Source organism: Heliangelus exortis, chromosome 6 (assembly GCF_036169615.1).
Source record: "Heliangelus exortis chromosome 6, bHelExo1.hap1, whole genome shotgun sequence".
Lineage (NCBI taxonomy): Eukaryota > Metazoa > Chordata > Aves > Apodiformes > Trochilidae > Heliangelus > Heliangelus exortis.
Genome location: NC_092427.1, coordinates 4398327 through 4418065, shown reverse-complemented (window position 1 = coordinate 4418065; position 19739 = coordinate 4398327). Strand labels below are relative to the sequence as shown.

The 19739-nt window shown below is 40.1% G+C and overlaps 1 protein-coding gene across 2 annotated transcripts in view; it reads left to right on the top strand.

Annotated features, from left to right (window-relative positions):
• The window catches only part of KYNU (kynureninase), a 57259-nt gene that overhangs the window by 21662 nt on the left and 15858 nt on the right, over positions 1–19739 (top strand). For both annotated transcript variants that reach the window (XM_071746437.1, XM_071746438.1), the window contains exons 5-10: positions 907–968; positions 2111–2182; positions 3589–3663; positions 5003–5149; positions 11635–11733; positions 12504–12577. In XM_071746437.1, coding sequence (XP_071602538.1) covers positions 907–968; positions 2111–2182; positions 3589–3663; positions 5003–5149; positions 11635–11733; positions 12504–12577 — 529 coding nt within the window. The remainder of the gene's footprint in view (positions 1–906; positions 969–2110; positions 2183–3588; positions 3664–5002; positions 5150–11634; positions 11734–12503; positions 12578–19739) is intronic.

Sequence of the window (19739 nt, the reverse complement as noted above, 5' to 3'; positions counted from 1 at the left end):
ATCTGGGGAGATGATCAGGATGACCATGAGCCCATCTTCCAGCTGAAGAAGCCCCTCAAAGCACTGATTTGTGCCCTGGCTGAATTGCTGCTTTTTGACAACAGACATCAGGCAAAAGGGAAAGAAGCAGGAATTGATTTTCTCCACATCTCAGTGGTGCCCTGCCCAGCATGCAGCCCCTTGTCCTGCCTAAAAACCTTTCACCAGTGGTTGATAAGGGCTCGACAGCTTGTTGCTAAATACTTTGCAATAACAATTAGTTGTTACTCCATTAACTCTGCTTGTGATTAGCTGTTATTAGCCTCCTTGGAGCTATGAGGGTATGGCTGCTTCTTGCTCAGTTGCTGCATTAATGATGGGCTGTTATATTTAATAGGCAAATTTTGCTTGTGTTTTGTTGTCCTGTTTTTTCTTTTTTTTTAAGGGCTAAGATTTAGCTTGACCTTACAGTAACCACTTGCAACAGATGATTGCCTCAATATGTTTTCTGACTTGCTTTACTGTATTAGCTTATCCCCCCAAAAAGCCTGCAAGTCTTGCTTTATGTAGTCTTCTGACCTGATTTTTGTCTGAGGTATTAATGGTAATAAATCCACCCATGTGTTGCTGGAAAATAGAAATACTTCACTGGTTGTTTTTTTGTTTTGTTTTGTTTTCTGTTCCTGACCTGAAAAAATAAATATTTTCCTGCCAGTGTGGTGTGGTGAGTCAGACAAGAAATCTTTTTACTTCACTGTGATGACAACTCAAAAGTCTGTTTACTTCCCAGCTTTTAGCAGGACATGGGCTGCAAACAGGCTTTTGCTTTCTCAAGACTGTATTAGATTTCTCTGAAATGATAAAGAAAACTCCTAACCAGTGGTGGGTTTTTTTTTGTTTGTTTGTTTGTTTGTTTTATTATTTCAGGAGCCCAAAGACATGAAGTAGCCTTAATGAATGGGCTAACTGTTAACTTGCACCTCCAGATGGTATGTCTTTATGATGTTTATTTAATGTGTTGACAAGTATTTTTTTCTTTTCTGTTTTGATGGCAGCAAAATATTTCCTGTGCACCTCACTTGGATGATAGCCCAACTTTTCTTAAGATCTGGGAGCTGTATCTTGAATGATGCTTTGGCTTGTGCAAGACCTGGCTCCACTTAATATTAAGCAGAAAAGCTGGACAGAGAAATATTTTCAAGGACTCTGTAGGGAAAGTTTGAGCTCTTCTCTCATGTGCTGCATGTCAGCCCTCAGAGAGAAGATCTTATTTAAGAAACATAGCCAAATAACTTAAAGTTTGAATTTCACACCAAATTTCACAGTTTAAGAAACAAGAGCTCAACTGCGAGGGAGAGGAAGCTGTAATTTCAGTCAAACTTAAAATGCAGTTGCATATAAGAGATGGAATTTTGAGTTACCCTGTTTTCTATAACCCTAAAATGTGTTAAAGCATTAGAATGATTTTTATGACACAGCAACCATTGATGTGGCTTCCTTAATGCACCCATCCTTAAGCCAAACTCCTTGGGTACCCAGCCCATGCTGAGCTCTGAATAATTACTTGCTGCCATGAGTAGGAGGGCTTGTAAGTCTACTCCTAGTCTTCTCAGCACTCTGCCAAGCCCAACTTGCCTCCTTGTGAAGAGCTGAGAAGGAAAGGCCATGCACCTAAAGGTGCTGAGGTCTTTGCAGAAGACTTATTTCTTTGGTCAGGTTGTTTCAGGGAAGGGGATGATTCAGTAACTGATGTTTTAAGGCAGGGATGGGAGTCCAGTTCCTTTGCTCTGTTTGCTCCTCTTAAACTGCTGCTTTTGCTCGTGGGATGGAGCAGGGTGAAATCCCAGCTTTGATGGCTGCAGTCAAAGCTTTGCCAGCAATCCTGCAAGTACAAGTTTTCACTGCTGGAATTTTGTGGCCTTTGCTATGGATGTGTGAAACACGATCAGAACACTTTCCCACTTTGATAAATGTTATATGGACAAAGAAATAGTTGTAATTTCTGGGGGATTCTCTGCAGTCTGCATGAAAGCAAAGCAGTCTTTATTAAGTTATATACTGGGAGCATCCCTCCCCTCTCTGCTTAGATACATTTCAACTTATCTTTTTGTATTTTTTTCTTTCTTAACAGCTATCTTTCTTTAAGCCTACTCCAAGACGCTATAAAATTCTTCTAGAAGCCAAAGCCTTTCCCTCTGACCATGTAAGAAATTAATATTTCACCATATTTGTATTATTAATCGTATTTTTCTAAAGAATATCACTAGCCTGATTTGAATATTTATTAGCTCATCTTGTTCAAGTAACATTATAGTAAAAAAAAAATCTGTCAGAAGCTTTTGAGTTCAGCATATTTTACAGATTGTAACTTTACTCCTTTTGTTCAAATAAAAATGTTACAAGAGGAAAAGATTGAATGGGTACATTGATTTATTAGCCTTTTTTAAGACATTGAGCAAACCACTGGCCTAAATCAACTGCAGTTGTAAATGTTTTATTAATTCATGTTGCTGTTTTACTTTATGAAACCAAATCAATACAAACTCACAACGTTAACACTTATATATCCCCAGACAGAAATGGAAATGTTTGTTCTTAGCACTTTAGATTACCAGTTCAAACATAATTTGTCTCCTATAAAATTGAGGACTATAGCTCGTGCACCACAGCTTAGAAGAAATTAATCTTTGGGTTTTGTGACCCACTGCTACTTTATCATCAACTCCATGAACTCATGGAAATTGATAACACATTTGATCTCTAAGGTGCAATAAAAATAATTCAAGCTACTAAGAGGTTTATTTGTAATGAAGATGGTGGCACAGGTTTGTGTAAACCTCAAATTGGCTTTATCCTAAGTAATGTTCAGACTAATCCCAAGCTTGTTCCAGACATGCTCATAGATTTGCACTCTATCTTAGAATTCTACAGCATGTTAGCAATAACCTGTGCAACCACCACCCCTTTGGTTCATGTCAGGTAATTTAAAATGACATTATAGTATTATTTGATGACTTTTATGCTTTCTCAGAACCATTATTTAATAATATAATCGGCCATTATTTAATAATAGAATAAAAAGGACTTTCAGAATAGCCTGAGGGTTGAGAGTTCTCATTTCCTCCCAGCTGTGCAACAAATCTGAGAGTTTTAGAGCTCCCATGCCATGAGAATTGTGTGGGACAGCATGGACATCCTGGCCAAACCTCCTTTGGCTTCCCAGCAGTGGCTGTGTGACAGCCTGGGATGCAGCAGGTTGGATACCCATGGCCCCTGGCCTGGCCATCCTCAGATCAGGCTTTTTTGGCTGCAATCTGGTACAGCTCTTTCTCCACCACATTTCCACCCTCATTCTGCTCCATGAATTTATCCTCTTGGATGTGGGTTTTGCATTTATCCTCACTGTCTGATGATCTGCATTCAAGTCTGAACTTTTTCAAACCAAAGGAAACCTAAAAAGTTTCCAGTGGAGTTGGATTAGGCTTTCAAGGGTGATTTTTAGTGAAAGGCAGGCTTCTGAATCCCTTTCCTGAAGTGCTCACGTGGTTTTCTTTTAGTTGCTTTATCATGTAGTCATAATAACAAGTTCTGCATGGAAATCTCTTCCAGTATGCTGTTGAGTCCCAACTTCAGCTCCATGGACTTGATGTGGAGAAATGCATGGTCCTGGTGCAGCCACGGGAGGTGGGTGAGAACTATGAGAGATCTTCCCACCATTGCTAGGAGCAGAAGTGGATTTCATCAGAGAGGACAGTCATACCTTCTCAAATACTCTTGTGTCTGCTTGCAGAATTTTGCATAAATCTATTATGCTAATACTTCTCAGTTAAATTTATGAGTTGTGTGTTCTTTTTTTGCTGTATATTTTTTGTCATTAGAACCCCTTCTATAATTGTATGGTTCAGCTAGTGCAAAAAAATATTACTCTCCCTATTTCTCCTGTTTGCCAAACCTGACAGCATCCTGAGAGAAGTGCAAAATATAGTACTTCATTGAGAAACCCCAGTGTCCTCTTAATGTCCTGAGGCAAAAGGATTGCCATAGCACAAACAACAGCAACCTGTGTGTCAGCATAGGAAGGGAAAGGTCTGCTTGGAGCAAAATGCAATTCAGATTAATTTGAAAGGCTGCCTTGCTTCACTTTTGCCATATTAAGAACTTTGCCACCAAACTACAAACTGTGACCTTTTGCTTCTGAAATCTGAGTCATCTTGTGAGTAAAGAGCCCACTCCTGAACACTTGATAGATTTGCGAAGATTGTTGAGATAATAACAGTTACTTGCAATTCAACAATCTTGCCCAGGCTCTTTTCAGTAACAAGGCTAATTTAATTCTGGGTTTTCACTGCCTAATTGATCCCTAGGTGGTGTTACATGATCTTTTGCTAGGAAGATAGGAGGAGGATGAAGCAGTAATTTTCCTATCAAGAAGCAAGGATGCAGAGTGTGTGGGGAGGGTGTTTGGTTGAAATTCCTCTATATTTAATGACCCCAGGTTTGGGGATTTTTGTACTTTTGATGATATGAGACTTATTGTTTTTGAGATGTGGCAGGTTTATAATAGCTTCCTGTGGGATCCAAAGTTTATCAGAAAAGTATAGAGTGAAACTGATAGACAACTTTTCAAGTCTTGTGGGTGTCACAAATTTCAGATGCCACATGAAAATCATAATATATGCTGTTTGCACCAGGAATTTTTTTTTTAACTGTAAATTAAAACTGTCTGAAATATTCAAGAGTATGAAACATAGCGTGCTAGAATATGAAGTGAATAGCCTCTTTATAACTGGCACCTTCAAGATAACTTTGCTCATGATTTAGGGGTGGGTGTTTTTTTGAGGTAACTTACTCATAAGCTACTCCATAGCATTACCTTTGTATGTCATTACCATGCTAAGGATTTGCTTTTGATCTCCTTATGGAAGCAGTGCAGCTCATGGTAAAATATAGTTTATGAAATAAGAAATGACAGTTTCATTACTGCCACAGTCAATGTAAAATCTGTGCCTTAACTTTGTTTCAGGAGGAGGAGACCTTGAGGACTGAAGACATCCTTGCTGTAATTGAGAGGGAAGGGGACTCTATTGCTGTCATTCTGTTCAGTGGGGTGCAGTACTACACAGGACAGCTCTTTGACATCCCTAGAATAACAAAGGCTGGCCAAAAAAAGGTAGGGTTGCTCCAGGCCTGTCCTTTTAACATCCATTTCAGATCAAATTTCCTCATGAGGTATTTTTAATTTTGCCTTTTTTTTTGTTGTTGTTGGTTTTTTTTTGTTTTTTTTTTTTGTTTGTGTGTGTGTGCAACAAACCACAGCACAAATGGAAACTTGTGGGGCTCTAATACAAAGCAAAAACCCTCTGTGCTGAGCTCCTTGCCCTGCCAGAGCAATCTTGTAGGTGTGACTTCAACTCTATGGAGAGATAATTCATGACTATTAACTTTTTTTTTTTTTTCAAGAGGTTCAGAGGAGGAGGAGGAGGTAATCACGGTTCCATTCTCTCCTTAAAAGTTAGTTTGGGTTAGATTCCTGGGTTTTGGCAGCCTTTCATGATTTTCCTCCTTCCCTGCAGCCATGCTGTGGCAGTTTTTACCCCCAGTGAACAGGGACTTGAGGTCCCCACAGAGCCAGCAGTTTTCAGACATAGCTGATCAGTGTTTTGGAGACAGGCAGAAGGTGGAGCATGTCAAAATCATAGGAGAATTCTGTTTTTGTGATGATTCAGCCTTTGGAGCTTGCAGGTAGGATGCAAAGTGGACAGAGCTGTACAACTTCTTTAACCATCTCAGGAATCCAGGCAAAAAGAGTTTTTAATTAAGTCATCTTATCAACAGGAGGTCACCAGCCTTTCCATAGGGACAGTCTTTAATGGGTGTACCTTATCTCGTGTAAGATTAAACTACTCAAGGATAAACTTATCACTGGATTTTGGCAAACCAGCTAACTATTTATATTCAATGTTTTAGTGTTCCAGAGAGATTCCTGGCTCACATCAGGCTATACATCTTTTGTTGCTGTAGATTTGGCAGTGGAAATTTTTTTTTTCTGGAGGTCAGGGAGTAAGTTATGTTGCTGGAAAGTGATGGTAAAATCTCTCCTGGGAAGAGCACAGCAGGTGTGAGAGGCAGCGCAGGGCCTGTGGGATCTAAAAAGAGAATGTTCTCATAGAGCAGCACCTGGTTTCAAAATTGGTCCTAAAAAAAAAGTACAAAACAAGACTGGCTTCTGACATGGATGCAGAAAGGCAAGGAAGAAAGAAGCAGAGGGGGAGTCAGCTGCAGGGGGAAATGGATCTGGGTATTAGCTCCATAGAGCTCTGAAAGCAGTGCCTTCATGGTGCCTTCCTTGAGGCTCTTCCAGCACTTTGCTGCCCACAAATAATGAAAAGGCAACGCTGAAATGTTTGAGAGGGAAGATGGGTTATTAATAGGGTGATGCCACCCACTGCTCTGCTCCCTCTCACTCCTGGTGGCAGCAAAGCTTTTGTTCAGCTGCCAGTGCCTACGTGCCAGCAGTGCTGCTTCCCCAAAATCTGCTCCATGGTGTGCCTGAAAGGTGTCTGAGAGAGGAATCTATTTTCTCTCCTGTAAATACGAACACCCTGGGCAAAACCCATCACTTGACCATCTCTCTAAAGGTGCTCTCTGGGCTGTGGGACACATGCTTGGATGAGTGGAAGTGATGCATTTTTGCTGAAAGCTATAAACTAGCCCAAAGTGGCTAAGAACCTGGGTGCTGGGGAGAAGCAGCCACTGACAGCTCATTGTGTGGAGAGAAAACTGATTTGGTGTTTATATTATCTGAGGAGATGGGAGAGAGCTGGAAATTTCTATAAGACGAAGCAACAAATAATAATAATAATAATAATAATAATAATAATAATAATAATAACAACAACAACAACAATAATAATAATATTAACTTGGGTGCCTGTGCTTCCACGTGGTGGATATACACAGAAATACTGCAGGCTTTTGCAGAGACTTCAGTCATGTTACTGAGGAGGAGAGCAATTTCTGACAGCAGTTCAGTACTCCAGCAGGCACTGATAGGTGTCAAAGGCCAATTTCCACCTGCATGCCTGTTAGAAATGCCAGAACATAGAAGTGAACCTCTTCTGGTGGTGAGAGCAGGTTAAACCCTGCTAAATTCACGGCCTCAGATACTGTTGGTGTATTTTAAAAGAAAATGTTTTATAGCCTTACAATTTGTTTGAGTACCCATAAGGCTGGAAAAGCATGAGCCAGCCCTGGTTTTATTTCCCTGCTGTCAGATAGACTCAGCTCAATGTTCTTATTGATTCCACCCCTGGGTTAAGTGCAGTTTATATGCTTATACAAAACCACTACGTAGCATTCTGTTACACCATGCTTAAACATCTGCATATGGCAAATACTTACTTGAGCAGCTATGAAACCAGAGACTGAAGAGTTTGTTAGCTCAATAATGGCAAGAGGTATTCCTGTATCGTGCTGCTTCTCTTGGTCTCAGGGTTTCTGGTTACCCAAAAGCCCAAAAAGTTGCACCTCCAAAAGGAATTGGCTCCTCTCCTGTGTTCTCAGGTCGGAGTTGATGTTAGGAGCTACTGTTGGGTTAGAGGAGAAGAAAACAAGCACTCATCCAGGTGTTAGCACCTATTTCATGTGTATGGGCTTAATTTCTGTTTGGTCTCATCCAACCAGTCCCTATTCCCAGGCTGACAGTAAAGTTTTCAGGACAGTAAGTGTGTGGACTTAAAGACCATATCTTCTTCAAGAGTTTCTGCTCCTGATGACACCAGAATTGTCTTCTATATAAGATATTATTTCAGAAAGGCTACAAGACCTTTAGCATCTACATTAAAAGAGGATAAGGCCAAGAAGTCATGTTGATAGGAAAAATGGAAGGCTCTCCTTCTTGGTGAGGAAGGGTGGTGAATGACCCCATGCTCCTGGACAGAAAATGGGTTGGGGACAGTTGAGAAGAAAAGAAGTTAAAGGGGGGAAAATTTAAGGTGGAAATACAATTTAAGAAGCTGGGGGGGAATCACTTGTCAGCTAGTATAGTAGAGACTGAAGTCCTAAACAGGTGTTCTTAATAATTCTGTTAATGTACAACTGAAATAACATCCTGCAGTGCTGTGCCCTATCAGGGCTTGGCTAGAGATTTGAGCTTCAAGCTCAGGAGGTCTGGAGAATGTCCTAGGATTCTTGAGGTCAATCATTTATGCATTAGGCTACTGATTTCCTTTTACATTTTTTAAGCCAATTTCCTAAGTTCTCCACGTATGTTAAGATTCCTCCCAGAGCAAAAGCTCTGCACATAGACAGCTTCATTAAGTCATTAAATATTAAATGAACTAAATTAAGCTTGAAAAATTACCTCAGGCTATTTTTCCATCTTAGGTCTCTCAGATAAATCAAAATTACTACGTATTGTGCAAGAGACTCATCAGCAGGCTGAAGAGGATGTAACAGTTTTCCTTATTTCATACTTTTTTTGGTTGCTCTGGAGGGTGGAGGGGCTTGAGTCTTTTAATCCTTCTATGAGTAAAGAAATGGCTGACTTTCAGGAGCCTCTATCTTCAAACACAATTTTCATTTCATAAGTTATATTGTACTTTCCACTGAATTTGTACTGTATGTAAAGTATTTTAATCTCCTGAGTCCCAGTAGGAAGAGCTTTAAGATCCTTCATCTTAATTTCTTTTCCTGTCTCTCTTTCTAAATGTCCCAGGTTTGCTGGTGTGAAGCTGTCATTTCTCTCCCTCTTTCCAAATGTCATTGTCCATGCTGAGTTGTTACCTACTGGTTATCAGCAGCTACCCAGACACTTTGCAGAAATGACTTTTAGATGTTAGAATAAAACGGGAGAGGCAGGGGAGAGCACATGTCCTCTTCTTTGCCCAGAGCAGATGGAGAACTGTTTTCCCCTTAGTCTGGGGAAGCGACGTTCTCGTGCAGTCCTTGTTCAGGGAGAGCTGTTTCAGTTTGTCTTACTTTCCTTTTTATTTTTCCCCCCCTTCCTGCAATCTGTGTGGTTAAACATTTGCTGTTTGTGTGACTCGAGCGCCAGACGCCTCCCCCGGCACAGCAAAACCCTCACCAACCCTCCTGCAGATGACAACTCGAGCAAAATGGTAGGAGTGGGTGTTTCAGAGATGCTACAGGAAACCTGCCAGCCCTGGCCCCCTGTTTTCAGGCTGTGCCTCATTCAGCAGTAAGTTAAACAGTGAACAGAGGAGGATTTATCAACCAATTTCAAAGCGTCTGGGGAGCAGTTCAGGAAGATCACCCATGGGTGGCACGTTGGCCTCTGTCCTGTTTGTGGGTACAAGCCCATGGGGTGAGTGCAAGCTGAGCTTTTCCAACCAGGATCAGTGCCCAAAGAAGTCTGTGTGTGTTAAGCTAGGGAGCCTCATGACTGTGAGGGCATCCAACCTGCTGGTGTCCTAAGGAGTCTTGTCCTACCTCCCATCTGCTGTCTTTTTGTAATTTGTCATCTCGTGCTTGAACGTATTTTTTTCTATATAGAGTTTGTCACTTACCAGCAGAGAAAGGACAACTGATTTTTAGCACAAGACTTGCCATAGAATTAAGTTTCTTACAGGCATTTTTTTTTTTTTTGAGCAGCCACCACTTTTTTCTCTGTTTTAGTTTTGTTAATGTACTGCCAAACATACTTTTGGCAAGAGTTGGAATGTGACATCATTCCTGCTTTCCATTGCAGCCAGTGAGCCTCTCACAGAACTTCTTCAAAAGGGTTTGTGTGGGATGTATGTTCAAAGGGCTTACCTGTACATGTTTATATCCAGTCAACTGAAGTTTTGAAGTTAATGCCTGGCTTTAAGGCAACCCTCTGAAAACCTTCTGATTTGGTAGCAGCTTTGCTTTAGTTTGCTGTAGCTTATTTCTCAGGGCTGAGGCCATTCTCTGGATGAGGGTGTTCCCATGGATATTCTGTGTGCTTCAGTTTCTCTGCAAGAGCTTCACCATTTCATCTGGCTTGTTGTAACATTTCTGAGTGTCCCAGGGAAGACAATCTACTGGAGGTGTGAAGGCCAAATTATTTATTGGAACTTGGGCTCTGACTAAGAGCAAATGTTCAGACCATGCAAATGCTATGGGGGTGAGTTTTCTTCCCATCATTTTTGGAGTGATTTTTCAAGCTGATAATTCAGCTGAAGCCTCCATTAGAATTAGTGTATCCCTTGTTAAAAGGCTGCTTCATTCACATTGTTATCTAGCTTATAGGGAAGATTAAATATACCAAAGTACCGTTTAAATAATTTAGCTAAGGATCCCTTCCTGCAAGAAACACAAGAGACTCTTCAGAAGAATCTTTTGTTTTATTATTGGATGTTGATTTTTCTGAAGCCTCTGCTTCAGTGAGACTTCTTCCTACCATGCTGCTTGTAAGCAAGCTCCTTGTGTTTTAAAAGCAAAGTGCAAAATAGCATGAAATGTGTAGTCCAGGCAAAAAAGGCAGCTTTATTTCTCTGTGCCTAAAAACCCCAGCAAAGCTTGGAATAACTTTTTAGTTTAAGAATGCTGCCATCCAGTGGGTTTTTTGTGTGTAACTGCTACTTTTTGATCTAGGCAACTGTAATCCTTACATGACTTTATTTCCCAGTGCCCTGTGCAAATTGTGGCCCTGACAAACACAACACTTTTCACAGAGCTTCTGTGGCTTTTAAGGGACAAGTACAAAAATCTTTAAAGATTCAGGTATTGCCTAGGTTGCTGTGTTAGGCAGTTGGATTCCCAAAGAACAGAATCCTCATAGTTCAAACATCAGGGAGACCTTAGGTAAATCACAGAAATCAGAGTGTTAGGGGTTGGAAGGGAGCTCAGTAAGTCAGTCAGTCCAACCCCTCTTCCAGAGCAGGATCACCCAGTGTAGGTGACACAGGAACACATCCAGGTGGGCTTTGAATGTCTTCAGAGGAGACTCCACAACCTCCCTGGGCAGCCTGGGCCAGTGTTTTGTCACCCTCACATTGAAAAAGCTTTTCCTTATAATACATAACCTCATATGCTCCAACTTGTATCCATCACCCCTTGTCTTACCACTGCCCATCACTGACAAGAGCCTGGCTCCAGCCTCCTGATGCTCACCCTTTGCATTTTTGTAGCCAGGAATGAAATCACCTCTCAGTCCTCCAAGCTAAAGAGACCCATGTCCCTCAGCCTTTCCTCTCGTTGCTTGGACTGGGCTGGACTGGACCTTTTGCCAGCAGCCAGGTTCTTCACCTCAACGCAGATTCTGCTTTTTAACTTGGAGTTTTTCTCCGCTCCCTTAACCATCTTTGTGTCTCCCTCAAGCAATTCCCTGTCCATCTTGAACTGAGGTGCCCAGTTATATAGTGGAATATAATTATATTATTATGATTAATTAATTAATATAATTATTATTATGATTCCACTTCACTGCATGAGAAGCAACTTAGAAATCTAAACCATATCTAAGCATCCTTGAAGACAACCCCAAGAAAATTTTAATTATTTCTGCATGTACCTCTGGTATAGAAAATAGGTTTCTAGTAATAACTCAAACCAGCTGGGATTTGATAGCATATATAGACAGCAAGTAAAACCCTAAGGATTTATTTTCAAAAGAAGTTTATATTGATGATTATCTCTTTTACTATTTCATTAATTGTCTCTTTCCTGCAGGGTTGCTTTGTTGGATTTGACCTGGCTCATGCAGTTGGGAATGTGGAGCTTTATTTGCATGACTGGGGAGTAGATTTTGCCTGCTGGTGCTCCTACAAGGTAAAATAAATTTGTTTCTTGAGACTAATTTCTATAATGTCAGATATGCAAAGGGTCACTGAACAGGTCAGACAAATAAGAACTACACCTGAACTGCTGATTAAGTCTTGGCTGAATCTTTGAACCAGCCACGAGGAGGAGATGGACACTGACTTTAGAGGTTGCTTTGGTACAAGAAGCTCCAAAAGATAATAATATCAATGACCTGTAAGGTCTTATGGGGATGAGATAGAAGCTCGTGGTGGTTAAACATCTGCTCTGAAGAACATTCTGCTCTGTGGTCACTGTTTTGGAGGCTCTCTTCTTATTTCCCACACTGAGAAATTCGTGTGGCTATGGGATTTTCTTAAACAGCCTCTAAATAAGAGAATATTTTTTCCTGAACTTAAATAATAGTTAGTGACAGAAAAAGGTATCTTTAGTTCCTTTGACTTCTCTTCAGATTAAGTATCAACAGATATAATCTGCTGCATTGTTTGATGACTCTGCTGTCTGTATTATGACATGGGACTGTTTCAGCCATGCTTCAATTTTCTAGCCTTTTGTCTGTTAAACTTCAAATATCACATTTAAGCCAAGAATGGTATTTGCAGAACTAATTTGAAAAAAATATATCTGCTTTTGCCTACATCAGCCAAATGCTAATATCTCCAGTTAGAAACCACTAGAAATATTAAAATTGGTGTGTTTTATAGAGAGGGGTGAGGGAAGGCAAGCTATACTTTACACTTAATGAGCATGACGTGTACATGTTGATTTATTCTTCCCAGTATTTGAATTCTGGAGCAGGAGGCCTGGCTGCTGCCTACATCCATGAGAAGCATTCCCAGAGTATTAAACCAACGTAAGTTTAAGTATCTATAGCCAAAGAAAAGGTGCTTTGAAGTTTAAATGAGAAAATATCTTCCCTTTGGCTTGAGATCTGAAAATGAGGAAGTGTATAGATTCCTAGTCATGGACTATGGACTTGTCCAGCTGTGTTCACACTTCTGTATAGATGCAGAAGAAAATCTTTGTTCCAAAAAACCCCCTCATTGAGTTAATATTTGCTAATATTTGTCTTCTTGCATTGATGGAAAGGGTACTACAGATGTAAATAATCTGGTTATCAGACTTTGTTAATCTTCAGTGTATTTCCTGCTTGAAATCTGCTATCAGTTCTACACAAAACATGGTAATAAAAGAGACTGCTTGTAATATTAAAAGCAAGTAACCTAAATCATGCTTATGAGACTACTTAATATAAAGAGAATATTTTACATCTTCCTTTAAAAATGGATTTTTTTTAACAATTGCAGTCTTTGGTTCATGAACAAAATGAAAGACAATTTCAGCTCTCTGTCTAATAGCTATTTAATTCTGCCATGTTTTCATTAAAATTATATCCCCTGGTAAAGTTAGGATGTATTACACGAAGATCTGTGTTCTCTAAGACTGTATAATCCATGAAAAGCTGTTCTATCAACCAAGGTTAGTTGCACTAAAAAAATCCAAAATACCCAGTATTTTAAATGTTGTATGACTGTACTTTATGTCTGTATTGTAAGAGCAGGAGAATTAATACTTTTGATGCTCAGACAAATGTAAACATTTCCTTCTGGCTATAATGCCTGGAGAAATTGCTGGCACTTGCTTTTACTTTAACTTAAAGGAGGAAAGATAAATCAGGTTTCAGAGAGAAATAACATTATAATAAGCAGCTTCACTGCGCTATGTGCTGGTTTCAGACTGTCTAGACTCCCAGGAGATAACAAAATAACACTGATAAGTTCTTCTCAGTCACCCATAACAGAAAACTCATTAGGATGACATATGATCTGTTGTGAGCTGATTCCATCCTCACATGTGAACACAGAGAAAATATTCCAAATATCTGGATATTTCTTCTCAAAAGCTCTCTTTTGTTTTTTTGGTTTTTTTTTTTTTGTTCTTGCTTCTCCATTGGCCAGGTGCAGGCATTGCTCTTATGGCCAAACCTCTGGACTCTGGTTGTAAGGCCAGCTGGAAATCACAGAATAGCAAGGAATAGGAGGAATGAATAAAATCTCAAAGGACTTTAAGTCTTTTTTCCTTGCTTGATGAAATTTTGAAACTTCTGTGAGGCCACTACCTTGGTATTGTAGGTAGAAGCTTAGATTAGTTTTTCCTGAGTTTCTTCATACATATCCTGTGTGCTAAATCTGGATACTGAATGTTTTTTAAAAAATTGCTATATGAAATAACTTTTTTTTTTTCAGCCTGGGGCCCAATTAAGGATATAATTCCAAGTTTTGAGCATAGACCCTTTGCATTATTGAATCACAGTTATTTCAGATTTCTTGAGATTTGATAATTGCTCATCAAACTGTTTGCAGTTAATCTGCTCAGGTTGCATTCCTTTTCCTTCTTTTCCACATCCCAGGCCTCCAAAGGAGGCAGTGAGACAAAGGAGAATTTGTCTATGTCAAGGTATTCAATTTTATAGCTGATTTAAATGCAGAGCTATTTGCTGTCTGCTGTACAATCAAACAGAGTGGAATTCAACTGCCTGGGAAGTTGCAGGTTTTATTTTGTAGCTGGAAAGCTTTGGGCTGTCAGCTGAGCCAAGGATGACACCCAGTGGCCACACAACTTCCCTCCCAGACAGAAGCACCAAACACCTCTGGTTCTCTGCATCTCAGCCCCCACACCAGAGAGTAATTAAATTACAATCCACCTGATATTCTTTTTGTCATTTAAACTGCCTGAAATATTGTTTTTAGCTCACGGCCAATGTTATGCAAGTCACTTTACCCACCTGTATAGATTTCTTTAATTTGTCTCATTCTTCACATTTTCTGCAAGCTATTGACTAGGTAGTTATTTTGTACATGGAAATAATGAATTGTGTTTTAATGTAAAAATGTATCTTCTGACCAGAAGGTTTGCCAGGAGCCTTTGCCTGATTCTGACTGAGACTGGGGCAAAAAGGACGTAAACACTCTCTGAAAATTAAACAGCTCAATGCAAAATTTTGATTTTAACCCCCAAGAGAAGCTGCTGCCCATCACCAGGGCATTTTGTTTGAACTTCTCCTAATTTCAGCTTCTCCCCATGGGTTCTCCATCCAGAACTTGGCCCCTGAATAAAAATGCCCTTATTTGCTGCTGCTTGCTTCTAAATTGCAGCTGAAGAAGGATTTATTAATTGATTTAATAGCAGGGGCCGTGCTGAAACCACTCTGGGCTTTGGCTCTGCAGACCAAGGTTGTGGCAGCTGAACTGGAGACCAAAGCAACCCAAACACAGTGTGTCATGTCCCAGAATAAAAAAAAAAAAAAAAGGCAACACCAGTCCCACTCCTTTATGCTCCTGCAAGCTTACCACAAGAGTTTTTAAAGCTGGTAGTTCACTAACTTGGAAAAAGCTTTATGCCCAAGAGCAAGGTTTGATCCTGCTGGCAGGTAAAGGCTTGGGGTACAATGGATTTCTTTGTCCCCTTCTATTTGTGTCACTGTAAAACTGCCCTGAACTCCCTGGTTTAGCCAGGCACAGGTCTTTAATTCACTGCAAGGGCCATGGGTCTGAAAGTTACATCCTAATTACATCCTGTAACCTACATTAGGTTACATCCTGTAACCATCCTAATTAACATCTCTACCCAAGTATGTTGGGTACTCCTTTGCTATTCTCCTATCTTTCTTCTCAGGGCTATCAATGTGACATATATGGGTCCAATATATCACTGTTCTCTCATGATCTCACCTCCATTGAAGTCTCTTTAAATACACCAATAGCTTTTTTAACACCTTCTCTATATATCACAATGCAATATATATATACACATATATATATATATTTGGTAATTGTTCTGGGGTAATTTCTCTATGCAAAGGTTTCGGATAAAAAAAAAGCCTGGACAGAGCAGAGCTGTGAAACACTTCTGAAACTGTTTGGTCAGTGCAGATTGGTCCTGTGCCACCAAGTTCCCACATATATGCAGTTATGTAGTGGAGAGAGGAGGTTTTCTAGGCATGTAGAGCACTAAGGTGATCTGCTAAAACTGAAATTTTGCTTGAGCAATTTTCTGGGCTCCAGAAATGTTTCATTTTTCTCACTTTTTAATTTTTCTTTTTTAATTCTTCCCCTTTTTATCAGTTTATTCATATGAAAAGCAGGATAGCTGAAATCTACCAGGCAAGTTTAGCCATAATGAAATGACCTGGGAAGGAAGGTACAAGCAGAAGTCAGGTGTTTGCAGCAGAGTATCTGCAGCTATAAATCTACAGTGAGTTCAGATCTGCCACCAGCTGGCACAGGGGGACAAGAGGGGACAGACTCAGAGTCCTGAGATACAAGAAGAAAAAATGTCCTAGCCAAATCTCTGTAAGAAAAAAGTAAGGCACAACTTAAAAAGATGAAAGGGGAGCTCAATGTATGTAAAGCAGTCAGGAGAATAATAGATAAGCCTTGGCAGAGGATTAAATGAAAATTGTGCATGGTCTACTGTTTAAAATGAAAGGATTTATCTAGACTTAACTTGAGCACAGACTAGTAGAAGGTGGAGTTTAAAAAGAAGTTTGTGTGATGTGCAGAAATGCTGCAAGTGCAGGAAGCAGCTGATGCCCAGAGAGCCTGTCAGCCTGGGCTCTGGGATAACCCAAAAAAGAAACAGAAAAAAAGAAAAGATTAAAAAAGTGGAAAAAAAAAAAAAGAAAAAAAAAGAAGAAAAAGGTAACTGTTTCACAATAGCCTTGAGAAACACAAGGGATCTTCAGACAATTTCTTCATAGGCAGGGGTGTGGGAGTCTCTACCTGTAAGATCCTTTTGCTGCTCAGCACCTTGCAGGGCTTGGTAGCTTCAGCTGAGTTTTTCTTTAGCTGTTTTCTTGATCCCTGAGGAGATACCACATTATTTCTTTTGATTTATTTATTTATCTTTTAATTAGGGCCACTCAATCCCCCAGTAAAATAGCTGAAGCTCATGTGAAACAGATGAAAAAAACCATAGCTTGGGAGCAATGAGTTGAGAGCGAAGGACACTCAAAAGATTGGGAAGGTTGTTTTAGATCTATTGTATCAGAAAGAACAGAAGTTGCTCTCCTTTAAAATGCTTTTAGGGACAATGGGCTAAGCTGGGTCAGTTCTCACTGACCCTTGGAGCCTTTTTCCCTCTGAGCATCTCAGCACCACTGAAAGTTTTAGCAGAACAGGGCACCCAGGCAGAACAAGGAGAGGATCTGGAGGAGCAATGTGGAGATTTCCAGGGCAGCAAGGTGGGAAATCAGTGGTGAACAGATGGAAGCTGTGTGCTGGGGTTTGCAGAAGGGATTGTCACTGGTCCTAATGGACTCAGATTTAGGATTAATATCTGGATAACCTACTTGTGGAGGGCAGCACGTGTTCCCCCAAGTGCAGAAAGTATCTTGTACTAAGGTAGACATGAACTGCTTCTTTGCCAAGGAGATGAGAACAATTTAGCTCCTTGAGCTAATTTAGAAACCAAAAGTTAAAGTCTCCCTTGGGAAGAGACTGTTTAGGAATAAAGGCATCGACTAATTAGGCTTAATTGCATTGTCTTGGGACCAGTGATTTATTAGGCCAATCTAGACCCATGATGGGCCTGCAGGGGTGTGTTCTCTGATTCACCAAGTGCATGGCAAATATCCAAGAGCATTTTTAAACTTTGAAGTGAGTCTCTGGGAGAAGAAAAGAGAGAGGTTAATGTGTATTTACATCATCTCTTCCCGTTCTCATTTCTTCAGCCCTGTGCATCTTTTTATGTGGCTCCCATGATTGTCTCCTTGTTCTCTGTCAAGCTTTTTTTCTCCATCTTTCTTCAAATCCTCCCTGTGATTAAGCTGTATCTTCAAGCTATCAGTTTCTTTTCTCATTATAAATAATCTTCTCATTCCCTCCTCTCTGAAGGTCTTCCCTATATTTTGTCATCTTTGCCCTGGTTAGATTTTAAGGTGTTTGAGAGAGGAGCTGTGTGTGTCCTTGCAAACTCCTAGGAAAACATGTGAGTAAATGTGCTGTACATCAAATCTTCCTCACCTGTAGGGTAGCTGGAGTGATTATGAGTTGTTTTCATTCCTTGTGTGTACCCCCTTTCCAATTATACACTCTAAATTTTGACATCTTGAACCTTAAAATGGAGCATATGGAAAACTAGAGACATGGTTCTTGTCAAATTTCTTAAATATTTACAGTAGGTTTTTTAAAAGCATGGTGGTGGCCTGATTCATGCTTTTCATGCCTGTTATCAAGGATTCAAAATGCTAGGGTAAGTGGAGATAAAAAAAGTAATCAAAAGTACTTAGCTTATGAGTCACATATTTTCCAAAACAGTGTTGACAACATAGGTGCATTGGGCTGCAGACACCTGCAGAGATTTTTGGGTGCAGATTTGGAGACTTTATGTAAATTTAAATCTTTGCCTGACAACTGGCCCTTTCTTTTATCTAAAACTCTACCAACAATATGAAGAAATCTCATTTAAAGCATGAAGATTGTCACGGCCTTTTTGAAAAGAATTTTTTATTCTAAGGCTGGTCAAATTCTTGCAAGAAGATATATATAACATGGTACATGCAGCAGGTCTTCAGCAGTCCCTCACTAAACTGGTGAGCTTACAGGTTAGATCAGAGCAGATTGATTCCTCCTGCATCTCTCCTGGACCACTCTGATGGGGGACACACACCCCTTAATCTGCTCTGCCATGACCCTTTCCCACTCCCAGCCTTGCAAACAAGAGGGATGTGGCCTTCTTGCTTGTGGCTCTGCTTTCCCACCTGCCTCCTCTAGCTTTTCTCATCAGGTGGTGGAAGACTCAACTGCTTCAACACTTGAAAGGAACCCAACAGGCTTAGCCTGATGGCAAGGTGAATGTAGCCTGGGGGCAGCTCTTGCATCCCCATTAACTAGCAAGGAAGAGATCCTGGGGCTCTCCTTGGAGTCTGAATGGTTGATGCGATTTTTTTTTTTTTTCCTTTTGCTTCAAAGGGTGTGTGTTGTTAGCTGGCTGCTCTTTGTGCCTCAGTTCTCTGCTTTGAGACAGGTAGTTTTGAAAGCACTGTGCTGTGTCTTGATTTTTCCCAATAAGAGAAAGCTGAGTGAACTTCCCCAGATGTAATGCTCAAGCTGGTGTCACACAGCTGTAACAAAATGGAAAGAAAACCTTCTTCACCTGCCTTTTTAATTAGTCACAGAGATATTTTGTCCCCTTTAATAGCAATCCATACCTTTCTGTGTCCATCTCACAGATCCTTTGTCTCCTAGGGAGAGAGAAGTTTATTTTCAACAACAACAACAAAAAATCCAAATATTCTGCTATTTCTCTCAGATCTCATTTACCTCCGTGCAGAAATGTGCTAGAACCAATGCAATTTTACATTTTGGATTTCCTACCAGATGTTCATTCACTTTCAGTTTTTGGTAATTTTTCACTTTTTCTATTTCAGATTCCCACTCTTGGTACTTTCTGTGAAGTTTTTCTCCTAAGATTCCCTATTAAAGCTGTAGTCTCCACATGTCCTTTAAAAATGAGATTTGCTCATGCCTGTGTATTAGTTCTTTAGCCCACAGAGAGCAACTGTTCCTTGTTTTCCATACTGAATATGCTGTCAGAGCATGGTGTGCTTTGAAATAGTTCAATAAATTGAAAGTAGCAGCAATTTTGGCTTTTCTACCATGAATGCAGGTAATTTTCTTTTTTTCTTTTCCATATCAGTCCCCTGAAGTATATCCCTGCCACTGTCAGTCACTAGTTCAGGTGGGTCTGCCTGTTTCCCATAGCTTTTTATGTGTATGCACAGGATGAATTTTGTGGGGGTTTTCTTTTTGCCTTGATTTACCACCTGTATTCACATTTTTCCACTTGCTTTCTGTTCCTCATGCCTTTCTCCTGGCTGGAACCTTAATTTCTCTAGTTCTCAGACAGAAGATGGTCTCCTCAGGACTTAAAACTTAATATTTTTCCTTGGGCTCCCTTAGTCAAACCTATTTTATCTTAAACACTAGAATCAATTGACTAGATCAATTCTTTTG